This window comes from Protomyctophum parallelum, assembly GCF_964188405.1.
Source record: "Protomyctophum parallelum genome assembly, chromosome: 10".
In the NCBI taxonomy this organism is placed as follows: Eukaryota; Metazoa; Chordata; class Actinopteri; order Myctophiformes; family Myctophidae; genus Protomyctophum; species Protomyctophum parallelum.
In genome coordinates this window covers 52838030-52850905 of record NC_139704.1, presented here as the reverse complement: position 1 = coordinate 52850905, position 12876 = coordinate 52838030, and the positions used below count along the sequence as shown (strand labels likewise).

The 12876-nt window shown below is 49.3% G+C and overlaps 1 protein-coding gene across 1 annotated transcript in view; it reads left to right on the top strand.

Annotated features, from left to right (window-relative positions):
• The window catches only part of LOC310865921 (brefeldin A-inhibited guanine nucleotide-exchange protein 3-like), a gene marked incomplete at its 5' end in the record, with an annotated part of 51517 nt that extends 39429 nt beyond the window's left edge, over nt 1-12088 (top strand). The window contains 6 exons of the mRNA XM_083775122.1: nt 546-647; nt 1417-1595; nt 5047-5232; nt 8375-8705; nt 10791-10919; nt 11614-12088. Of these exons, the coding sequence (XP_083631248.1) occupies nt 546-647; nt 1417-1595; nt 5047-5232; nt 8375-8705; nt 10791-10919; nt 11614-11805 (1119 nt within the window). The 3' untranslated portion in view covers nt 11806-12088. The remainder of the gene's footprint in view (nt 1-545; nt 648-1416; nt 1596-5046; nt 5233-8374; nt 8706-10790; nt 10920-11613) is intronic.
• Between the last annotated feature and the right edge of the window lie 788 nt (nt 12089-12876).

Here is a 12876-nt window from a genome sequence, read left to right as displayed (position 1 = left end):
ATGGGGGTCCCTGGAACAACATGTTTTCAGATGGGGGGTCCCTGGAACAACATGTTTTCAGATGGGGGGTCCCTGGAACAACATGTTTTCAGATGGGGGTCCCTGGAACAACATGTTTTCAGATGGGGGTCCCTGGAACAACATGTTTTCAGATGGGGGTCCCTGGAACAACATGTTTTCAGATGGGGGGTCCCTGGAACAACATGTTTTCAGATGGGGGTCCCTGGAACAACATGTTTTCAGATGGGGGGTCCCTGGAACAACATGTTTTCAGATGGGGGTCCCTGGAACAACATGTTTTCAGATGGGGGGTCCCTGGAACAACATGTTTTCAGCTAATTCTGTTGGTCCTTGACATGAAATAGCTTGAGAACCACGGATATAGAAACATAGTCAGGATTTAGAAGACGTTTGTAGAATCTAGTCTCTGGTCTACTTGGGTTATTCTGACCCTGTAATCCAACCAATCACAGGAAACATTCCAATAAATGCTTTTGGGTACAATTAGCATTATTGTGTTTTTTGTAATGTTTTTGACCAATCAGGTGAAGAAGATCATTTCCGAGGACGAGGCTGGTAGTTCTGACTCCTCCCACCCGGCGTCCGCTTCCTCCGAGGATGAAGATATCTTTGAGGAGACGGCACAGGTAGCTTAGCACAATGCTAATTAGCTGGTTTAGCACAATGCTAGGCAGGTAGCTTAGCACAATGCTAGGCAGGTAGCTTAGCACAATGCTAATTAGCTGGTTTAGCACAATGCTAGGCAGGTAGCTTAGCACAATGCTAGGCAGGTAGCTTAGCACAATGCTAGGCAGGTAGCTTAGCACAATGCTAGGCAGGTAGCTTAGCACAATGCTAGGCAGGTAGCTTAGCACAATGCTAGGCAGGTAGCTTAGCACAATGCTAGGCAGGTAGCTTAGCACAATGCTAGGCAGGTAGCTTAGCACAATGCTAGGCAGGTAGCTTAGCACAATGCTAGGCAGGTAGCTTAGCACAATGCTAGGCAGGTAGCTTAGCACAATGCTAGGCAGGTAGCTTAGCACAATGCTAGGCAGGTAGCTTAGCACAATGCTAGGCAGGTAGCTTAGCACAATGCTAGGCAGGTAGCTTAGCACAATGCTAGGCAGGTAGCTTAGCACAATGCTAGGCAGGTGGCTTAGCACAATGCTAGGCAGGTGGCTTAGCACAATGCTAGTCAGGTAGCTTGGCACAATGCTAGTCAGGTAGCTTAGCACAATGCTATAGCTGGCTTAGCACAATGCTAGGCAGGTAGCTTAGCACAATGCTAGGCAGGTAACTTAGCACAATGCTAGTCCGGTAGCTTAGCACAAGTTAGCAAAAGTTAGCTTGGCATCCGAAATTTGATTTGAAGTCATGAACACAGCGTCTGTCTGTCTGTCTGTCTGTCTGTGCCAGGTGAGTCCTCCTCGCAGACAGGGGGCAGTAGAGAGCAGACAGGCGTGGTGGACCCCGGTGGTCCCGGTGGGCGGGGCAGACTGGTCCTGGCTGCTCAGGCGTCTCCACAAGGTCCTAATGGACCTCTGCAGCAGCTACGTCCAGATGCACCTGGACCTGGAGGACACGCCCCCCAGCAGGTGAGACACGCCCCCCAGCAGGTGAGACACGCCCCCCAGCAGGTGAGACACGCCCCCCAGCAGGTGAGACACGCCCCCCAGCAGGTGAGACACGCCCCCCAGCAGGTGAGACACGCCCCCCAGCAGGTGAGACACGCCCCCCAGCAGGTGAGACACGCCCCCCAGCAGGTGAGACACGCCCCCAGCAGGTAAGACACGCCCCCCAGCAGGTGAGACACGCCCCCAGCAGGTAAGACACGCCCCCCAGCAGGTAGGTCCAGATTAGGGGTGGAGCTCGATACCCGATACCCGAAAAAATCCGATAACAAGCTTATCGAGTACCCGGTATCAATAAGTGTTAGAGCCATTTTCAATTTATGATTATTATGTGGACATTTAATTATTATAATTATGCTATGAATTTGACGCGCTGAATGGAGGTTTCCCCTCCCCTTTGGAGAAAGGATATGTAGGTGCAGGACACCTGACGACAGACAGGTGACTCCCTGCTGGGAGATAGAATGTGACACACAGACAGGTGACTCCCTGCTGGGAGATAGAATGTGACACACAGACAGGTGACTCCCTGCTGGGAGATAGAATGTGACACACAGACAGGTGACTCCCTGCTGGGAGATAGAATGTGACACACAGACAGGTGACTCCCTGCTGGGAGATAGAATGTGACACAGACACCTGACGACAGACAGGTGACTCCCTGCTGGTAGATAGAATGTGACACAGACACCTGACCACAGACAGGTGACTCCCTGCTGTGAGATAGAATGTGACACAGACATCTGACCACAGACAGGTGACTCCCTGCTGGGAGATAGAATGTGACACAGACACCTGACCACAGACAGGTGACTCCCTGCTGGGAGATAGAATGTGACACACAGACAGGTGACTCCCTGCTGTGAGATAGAATGTGACACAGACACCTGACCACAGACAGGTGACTCCCTGCTGGGAGATAGAATGTGACACACAGACAGGTGACTCCCTGCTGTGAGATAGAATGTGACACAGACACCTGACCACAGACAGGTGACTCCCTGCTGGGAGATAGAAGGTGACACAGACACCTGACCACAGACAGGTGACTCCCTGCTGGGAGATAGAATGTGACACAGACACCTGACCACAGACAGGTGACTCCCTGCTGGAGATAGAAGGTGACACAGACACCTGACCACAGACAGGTGTCTCCCTGCTGGGAGATAGAAGGTGACACAGACACCTGACCACAGACAGGTGACTCCCTGCTGGGAGATAGAATGTGACAGACGGGGAAGCGTCACAGTTTGTTGACCGCGCTCACAGGCTCTTTTTGTTTTATTGGAATACAAGTTTATGTTACGTGACGGAGAAATAAATATGATTGGTTCTGACAAAACAATCCGATCACCGTGAGTATTTGAATCTACAAAGAAGAGAGGCGACGCGAGTTATACAGCAACAATAGACTGCAACACCACCCCGACCAACAGTGGCCTTATTTGTTTAGTAAGAAAGGCCACGATAATAAGCTTTGGGCTTATGGAGTACCCGGTATCAATAAGCTTTGGGCTTATCCAGTACCCGGTATCGATAAGCTTTGGGCTTATCCAGTACCCGGTATCGATAAGCTTTGGGCTTATCCAGTACCCGGTATCGATAAGCTTTGGGCTTATCCAGTACCCGGTATCGATAAGCTTTGGGCTTATCCAGTACCCGGTATCGATAAGCTTTGGGCTTATCCAGTACCCGGTATCGATAAGCTTTGGGCTTATCCAGTACCCGGTATCGATAAGCTTTGGGCTTATCAAGCCTGTTATCGAGCATAGTATGGGCTTATAGAGTAATGTCTTGCAGAGAAACAGCGAGTTGAAAAACCAGGCTTGAAAGGTTCACTTCTGTGGACTCTAACATTACACCTATAGCTACATGTTTAATCATTTATGTCATATTTACATGTCTTCTGTGGTCTCTAACATTACACCTAGCTACATGTTTAAGCATTTATTTCATATTTACATGTCTTCTGTGGACTCTAACATTACACCTATAGCTACATGTTTAAGCATTTATTTCATATTTACATGTCTTCTGTGGACTCTAGCATTACACCTATAGCTACATGTTTAAGAATTTATTTCATATTTACATGTCTTCTGTGGACTCTAGCATTACACCTAGCTACATGTTTAAGCATTTATGTCATATTTACATGTCTTCTGTGGACTCTAACATTACACCTATAGCTACATGTTTAAACATTTATTTCATATTTGCATGTCTATTTCAGCTCTGACACTTATTTCAGACATGCTCTAGTATGTGAAGAGTCTGCCTGTGCTATAAACTCATTTTGAAATAAAAATAAAAAGAAAGGTTGTTCTCTGGTGAAAAGCTGTAGTTTGCGTGATGGCAGTCTCTCAGTCAAATCTGGTCACATATATCGTATTGTGAGGTATCCATATCGTCCCACCCCTACATAGTGTATGCATAAGCGTTGCCTTCCTAAATGTTAAATGGTGCATTTATATAGCGCCTTTATCCAAGGCGCTTTACAGAGACTGTGCATTACATTCACCCATTCACACACCTTTACATAGATTACATAGCATTACATTCACCCATTCACACACCTTTACATAGATTGTGCATTACATTCACCCATTCACACACCTTTACATAGATTGTGCATTACATTCACCCATTCACACACCTTTACATAGACTGTGCATTACATTCACCCATTCACACACCTTTACATAGATTGTGCATTACATTCACCCATTCACACACCTTTACATAGATTGTGCATTACGTTCACCCATTCACACACCTTTACATAGATTGTGCATTACATTCACCCATTCACACACCTTTACATAGATTGTGCATTACATTCACCCATTCACATACCTTTACATAGATTGTGCATTACGTTCACCCATTCACACACCTTTACATAGATTGTGCATTACATTCACCCATTCACACACCTTTACATAGATTGTGCATTACATTCACCCATTCACACACCTTTACATAGATTGTGCATTACATTCACCCATTCACACACACATTCATACACCGATTGCGGCGGAAGCCATGCAAGGCACCAACCAGCACATCGAGAGCAATTTGGGGTTCAGTGTCTTTGCCCAAAGGACACTTCGACATGTAGACAGGAGGAGGAGGAGCCGGGATTCGAACCGCCGACCCATGGATCATTGGACGACCTGCTCTACCTCTTGAGCCACAGTCGCCCGTCCTAGCTATGGGAAGTTAAAATACAGTAAAGACAGAAAAGTAATAGTATTAATTCTGGATTAATAGACGAGAACTCTCGTCTTTGGCAAAGCAGAGTTTTAGCTCTATCTTCGAGAATTCTCGATCCTTGCACAGATCGTGGTAACGAAACAAAAAAACCCTCCATTCCAGAGGAACTATTAACTAATTGAACTATTGTTCCCTCCAGAGGAGACCAGCTGTTCTTCCTGCCTCTCTACCAATCAGACGCCTCCACTCCGTCCTCCGCCCGGGCCACACCCTCAGAGGATGGCTCCAGGGGTCAGGGGTCAACGAGGGCCACGCCCTCAGAGTCTCCAGGGCGGGACACTCCCCCTCCAGGCCCCGGGATGGCCCCTCCAGGCCCCGGGATCAGGTCGGTGTCTGCCACTCATGTGGATTCTATATTTAGAAGACTGACCCAAACATAATGTGAGTTTAACGTTGTTTAATGCAATCAGATTGATTGATTGATCGATCAATCAATCAGTTCTTTTATTTTCTGTGTGGATGTATGGGCCGTCAATCAGATAGGACTTTTCTGTGTGGATGGAAAAACCTAGAATTGTAATCAATGGCTCTGACATTTGCCAGGTTCCCCATACTAAATTCTTGGGTGTCATTATAGACGAACATTTAAATTGGAAACAACATATTGATACTGTATGTATGAAGTCTATGAAGATGCTTTGGTATATTGAGAACAATTTGCCCTTTTGTTCTTCCTTCATGTCATTTAACACTCTATTATAGCTTAATTTTCCCTCATATTAATTACTGTAATATTGTCTGGGCTGCTACATACTCATCACATCTCACTAAATGACTGATCATTCAAAAAAGGTTTCTGAGAATGATTTCACATTCAAATCGGTATGAGCCGTCTGCCCCGCTCTTTATTAAATACTCACTATTACCCATTGACAAAGTAAACGTTTATTTATGTTTAAATTAAAAGAATGCATACAAGACATTCCGTCTTCTTTTCACAATTTCTTCCGTGTTACTTCTGACATTCACTCCTACCCCACAAGGCAAAGAGATCATTTTGAATTACCCTATTGTCGCACTTCCAAACATCAATCTTTCATCACATTTAGAGGCCCTCATCTATGGAACTTAAAGGTGTAGTGAAATGAAAAAGACGGTTTTCACACTTTTAGACCATATCCGTGGTCATTATATGGGCATACCTAACAATGGATGCCAAAAAAATGTGAAAATTCTCATTTCTGTGTGTTTTTATATCAAAGGTCCATAAAAACGATTGCATTATTTATTTATTAAAACGAAAATGTGCTGCGTGATGACGTGTAGAGATACACATCGATAAAAGCCAATAACAATGAAGCTCACCCGTTTAATTTCCCATATTTGCGCGTCCGTCCATCACAGCTGCTACTGATTACAGAATACTCCGTTTTTATTTCCATTCCAGATAACATCCAGACAGTGTATTACTCGCTTTCAACTTAATCATCACGCTAGAATATGTATCTGAAAACATTATATGGAAGAAATAAGCCACATAACAGTAAACTGGTTGTGCTGGCCGACCATATGATTTATAAACAAACAACACCACCTGTTGCGCCTAGCATAGCTACCGTCCCTAGCTACCGTCCCATCGCCTGAAGGGATGCGACGCTCTGATTGGTTCAGAAACTTCAGACCGGTGTTTCATGTTGAAACACCATTTTCATGTTGTTCACCATTTCCGTTTCACTGCGCCTTTAAGAAATATCTTATTTCTTCCTCTCTGTAGATTACATGTTTTACTTTGATGCGTTATATTTTCTTTTGTGTGTTTGTTGTTGTATTGTTTATTTTCGTTTTTTGTGCAGCCTTTTGTACTGTTCTTTATGAACTTTTAAACTTAATGACCTCTTCCTACAGGAAAGGATTGCAAATAAGACAGCTGGCTTCTTCCCTTCCTTGCGTTGTATTTTTGTTCTTATTGTTTTGTTCTTATTGTTATTGTCTATTTTTTGTACTACATGCAAAATAAATAAACCTAAACCTAAATGGATGGGCTGTCAATCAGATAGGACTTTTCTGTGTGGATGGATGGGCTGTCAATCAGGCTGGGAGCGTCATCGCTCCAGAGGCTGGGAGCGTCATCGCTCCACAGGCTGGGAGCATCGCTCCACAGGCTGGGAGCGTCGCTCCACAGGCTGGGAGCGTCGCTCCACAGGCTGGGAGCGTCATCGCTCCACAGGCTGGGAGCACATCGCTCCACAGGCTGGGAGGTTCATCGCTCCACAGGCTGGGAGGTTCATCGCTCCACAGGCTGGGAGCGTCATCGCTCCACAGGCTGGGAGCGTCGCTCCACAGGCTGGGAGCGTCGCTCCACAGGCTGGGAGCGTCATCGCTCCACAGGCTGGGAGCGTCGCTCCAAAGGCTGGGAGCGTCGCTCCACAGGCTGGGAGCGTCTCTCCACAGGCTGGGAGCGTCATCGCTCCACAGGCTGGGAGCATCGCTCCACAGGCTGGGAGCGTCGCTCCACAGGCTGGGAGCGTCTCTCCACAGGCTGGGAGCATCGCTCCACAGGCTGGGAGCGTCATCGCTCCACAGGCTGGGAGCGTCGCTCCACAGGCTGGGAGCGTCGCTCCACAGGCTGGGAGCGTCTCTCCACAGGCTGGGAGCGTCATCGCTCCACAGGCTGGGAGCGTCATCGCTCCACAGGCTGGGAGCACATCGCTCCACAGGCTGGGAGGTTCATCGCTCCACAGGCTGGGAGCGTCATCGCTCCACAGGCTGGGAGCGTCGCTCCACAGGCTGGGAGCGTCGCTCCACAGGCTGGGAGCGTCATCGCTCCACAGGCTGGGAGCGTCGCTCCACAGGCTGGGAGCGTCATCGCTCCACAGGCTGGGAGCGTCTCTCCACAGGCTGGGAGCATCGCTCCACAGGCTGGGAGCGTCATCGCTCCACAGGCTGGGAGCATCGCTCCACAGGCTGGGAGCGTCGCTCCACAGGCTGGGAGCGTCTCTCCACAGGCTGGGAGCGTCGCTCCACAGGCTGGGAGCGTCATCGCTCCACAGGCTGGGAGCGTCTCTCCACAGGCTGGGAGCGTCGCTCCACAGGCTGGGAGCGTCACCGCTCCACAGACTGGGAGCGTCGCTCCACAGGCTGGGAGCGTCGCTCCACAGGCTGGGAGCGTCATCGCTCCACAGGCTGGGAGCGTCATCGCTCCACAGGCTGGGAGCACATCGCTCCACAGGCTGGGAGCGTCATCGCTCCACAGGCTGGGAGCGTCGCTCCACAGGCTGGGAGCGTCGCTCCACAGGCTGGGAGCACATCGCTCCACAGGCTGGGAGCGTCGCTCCACAGGCTGGGAGCGTCGCTCCACAGGCTGGGAGCGTCGCTCCACAGGCTGGGAGCGTCTCTCCACAGGCTGGGAGCGTCGCTCCACAGGCTGGGAGCGTCGCTCCACAGGCTGGGAGCGTCGCTCCACAGGCATCGCTACATTTGTAGAATCTGGTCTCGGCTCTAAATGTTCTCTCTCTGTCTCTCTGCAGTGCACCAGGAAGTGGAACAGGAAGTAGATCAGGAACAGGAAGTAGATGTGCTCCGGGTCCTGGGGGGGGCGGGCGGCGCAGGGAGTGGTGGGAGAGCGCGGGGAACCGTCTGTACAGCATGGGAGGGGCCACGGAGCGCTCGCTGAGCCGCCTGGTGGCTGACTACAGGCAGCGCAGGAAGACCCCTCCCACTGCCGCTGCTCCCCCTCCCCAGAAACACATCAACCTCTACATGAAGGAGCAGGGCTGCCACCGCCACCAGGGGGCGCCCTCCTCCTCCTCCTCCTCCTCCTCTGACCCCCAGCAGCACCGGCCCCTGCAGAGGCCCCAGGTGGGTCAATCAACGGTGGCTGCAGCGTAGCCTCGTCAAATAACCCATTCTGACCTGAGATCAGATTCATACGAGGTTTCCGCCGGACACACACTGGTCTGATGAACCCATTCTGACCTGAGATCAGATTCTATAAAAATGTCAGTCGCTCTTCGATTTTTCAAAAATAGCAGACCTACAAGCTCGTATCGCGCCACTCGGTGGCGCGATATGATCTTGTAGATCTGCTATTTTTCAATAGCTAAAGCATAACATGATGCTGACACCAAAATGGGATAAACATAGCACCAGTTAAGCATTGTTGTTTTCCTCGACTAAAACTAAAACTAAAAATGTTCGTCGACTACTTTTTTTCCACTGACGAAAACCACATGGAAACTAAATGAAAACTATCAATGGTGACTAAAACTAAGACTAATTATACTGACAATTTCATCGACAGATAAAAACTAGACTAACATGTTAGGAAGGGACTAGTGGACAAGAGATCCAGTACAAGTCATTTTACACTTGGTTGCATGCTGAAAATAGCCGATCTACAAGCTCGCAACGCGGCGCAGCGCGACGTGTTGTGAGCTTGTAGATCAGCTATTTTCAGCAAGTGTAAAAACAGTCATTATGACGGCATCAAGACCCGCCAAAATACATTTTAGTCGACTAAATCACCTGTAGATTTAGTCGACTAAAATCTTATGACATTTTGTCGACTAAAACTAGACTAACAATAAAATATTCTTTGTCAAAGTAAGAGAATATATCATTTGTCAATGTTGTAAGAGCAGTTAGTGGTAGAAACAGAGCAGTTAGTGGTAGAAACAGAGCAGTTAGTGGTAGAAACAGAGCAGTTAGTGGTAGAAACAGAGCAGTTAGTGGTAGAAACAGAGCAGTTAGTGGTAAAGCTCAGATCATACAGAATATAAAATGTTGGAATTGTTTTAGTTCTTCTCTTGCTTTAGTTCAGTAATCTGATCCCGTATCTCTGTTCCATACACGATATCTTTCCCATAGCCCCAGCTACCATCCCATGGCCCCAGCTACCATCCCATGGCCCCAGCTACCATCCCATAGCCCCAGCTACCATCCCATAGCCCCCAGCTACCATCCCATGGCCCCAGCTACCATCCCATGGCCCCAGCTACCATCCCATAGCCCCCAGCTACCATCCCATAGCCCCAGCTACCATCCCATAGCCCCAGCTACCATCCCATAGCCCCAGCTACCATCCCATAGCCCCAGCTACCATCCCATGGCCCCAGCTACCATCCCATAGCCCCAGCTACCATCCCATAGCCCCAGCTACCATCCCATAGCCCCCAGCTACCATCCCATGGCCCCAGCTACCATCCCATGGCCCCAGCTACCATCCCATAGCCCCAGCTACCATCCCATAGCCCCAGCTACCATCCCATAGCCCCAGCTACCATCCCATAGCCCCAGCTACCATCCCATAGCCCCCAGCTACCATCCCATAGCCCCAGCTACCATCCCATAGCCCCAGCTACCATCCCATAGCCCCCAGCTACCATCCCATGGCCCCAGCTACCATCCCATGGCCCCAGCTACCATCCCATAGCCCCAGCTACCATCCCATAGCCCCCAGCTACCATCCCATAGCCCCCAGCTACCATTCCATAGCCCCAGCTACGATCCCATGGCCCCAGCTACCATCCCATAGCCCCAGCTACCATCCCATGGCCCCAGCTACCATCCCATAGCCCCAGCTACCATCCCATAGCCCCAGCTACCATCCCATAGCCCCCAGCTACCATCCCATAGCCCCAGCTACCATCCCATAGCCCCAGCTACCATCCCATAGCCCCAGCTACCATCCCATAGCCCCCAGCTACCATCCCATGGCCCCAGCTACCATCCCATGGCCCCAGCTACCATCCCATAGCCCCAGCTACCATCCCATAGCCCCAGCTACCATCCCATGGCCCCAGCTACCATCCCATAGCCCCAGCTACCATCCCATGGCCCCAGCTACCATCCCATAGCCCCAGCTACCATCCCATAGCCCCAGCTACCATCCCATGGCCACAAATATAACTATAATAGTGTGGTTGTTCCTCCTCTGTCCTCTAGGTGCTGCTAGAGGGCGTGAGCGGACCTCCTCTCAGACACTCTGTGAGCGCCGGACCGGAGCTACTGCGCCGACCCGCTAGCCACGTCAGCCACAACATCTCCCTGAGAGACACGCAGGCTCACATACAGGTGTGTGTGTGTGTGTGTGTGTGTATGTGTGATTAACCCATTCTGACCTGAGATGTCAGTCGTTCTTCGATTTTTATAGCAGACCTACAAGCTCGTAGCGCGCTACGAGCTTGTAGGTCTGCTATTTTTAAATAGCTAAAGAATAGCATGATGCTAACACCAAAATGGGTTCCCGGTCAGAATGGGTTAATGTGTGTGTGTGTGTGTGTGTGTGTGTGTGTGTGTGTGTGTGTGTGTGTGTGTGTGTGTGTGTGTGTGTGTGTGTGTGTGTGTGCGCGCGCGCACATCCCCAGTCCCACAGCATAATGTGACAAACAGTGACCCCCCCCTCCCCCCCCCCCACGTCCACCCTTAGATCTCCATATATGGAGCTGGCCAGCAACTTTACATCTGACCTTTGACCTCTCTGACACCAGATTAATATTATTTTAACTCCTGCTTCTCGACCGTGCCGCATTAAGAAGCTCTGTTGTTTGACCTCTGACCTCGCCCTGACCTCGCGATGACCTCGCCCTCTGGTGTAATGTCGCAGCCCCGCCCCCTTTCATGACGACGAGACAGTAATATGATGTAATCCATCACAGTAATCTATGATGTAATATATTACAGTACTCTATTATGTAATCTATTACAGTAATATGATGTAATATATTACAGTAATCTAGTATGTAATATATGATGTAATCTATTACAGGCGTGGACCAGCATGGTCCTCACGGTACTCAACCACATCCTGATGATGTCAGACTCCTGCTTCCTGTCGCTGCAGCCAATCCTGTTCCCCTGCCTGAGTCAGCTGACCTGTCACGTGACGGACGCTCGCGTGCGCCAGGCTCTCAGCGATTGGCTGGCCCGCGTGGGACGTCTCTACGACATCGCCCTTTGATGACGTCGCCGCGCAACGCTGCGACGTGATTGGTCCGTCGACGCGGCGGCGGGGACGTTAAACCCAAATCTTTAATCGCCAAATTTTTCAGCTTCCGATTGGCCGGCCCCTGTGACATCATCGACGTTGAGTGATGTCATCGCTGTGTCGGGTACTTCATTGGTTTGAGACGAGCCGACGCAACGCGACGTTCCCATTGGCTGATGGAGGTGACTGATAAGAGATTGTGATTGGCTGACTATGACATCGTGTGATCTGAGCGGTCCGTTTGGGAGACACGAGGAAAACGATGGAGCGTTTTGATTGGTTAACCCATTCTGAACGGGAACCGTTAGCATCATGTTATGCTTTAGCTATTGAAAAATAGCAGATCTACAAGCTCATAGCGCGCCACCGAGTGGCGCGCTACGAGCTTGTAGGTCTGCTATTTTCTGAAAAATCGAAGAACGACTGACATTTTTAGAATCTGATCTCAGGTCAGAATGGGTTTATCAGACCAGTGTGTGTCCAGTGGAAACCTCGTATGAATCTGATCTCAGGTCAGAATGGGTTAACCACTTAGACCCTACCGTCCTATCCTGGGTTTGGGGGGGGGGGGGGGGGGCGTGCACCTCGGCCAAATATATATAATATTTAAGTGTCATATTTTATGTTTCGTTTGACTTACTGTGGATGGACATAATCCACTGTTAACCCATTCTGACCTGAGATCAGATTCATACGAGGTTTCCACTGGACAACACACTGGTCTGATTAACCCATTCTGACCTGAGATCAGATTTAAAAAAATGTCAGTCGTTCTTCGACTTTTCAAAAATAGCAGACCTACAAGCTTGTAGATCTGCTATTTTTTTCAATAGCTAAAGCATAACATGATGCTAACGGCAAAATGGGTTCCCGCGCAAAATGGGTCAACCCATTCAGGACGGGAACCCATTTTTGGTGTTTTAAGCATTATGTTGTACTTTAGCTATTGAAAAAAATAGCAGATCTACAAGCTCTGCTATTTTTTGAAACATCGTAAAAAATTTAGTGCAAAGCTTTGAATATATATTCTTTCAGAGCGAAAAT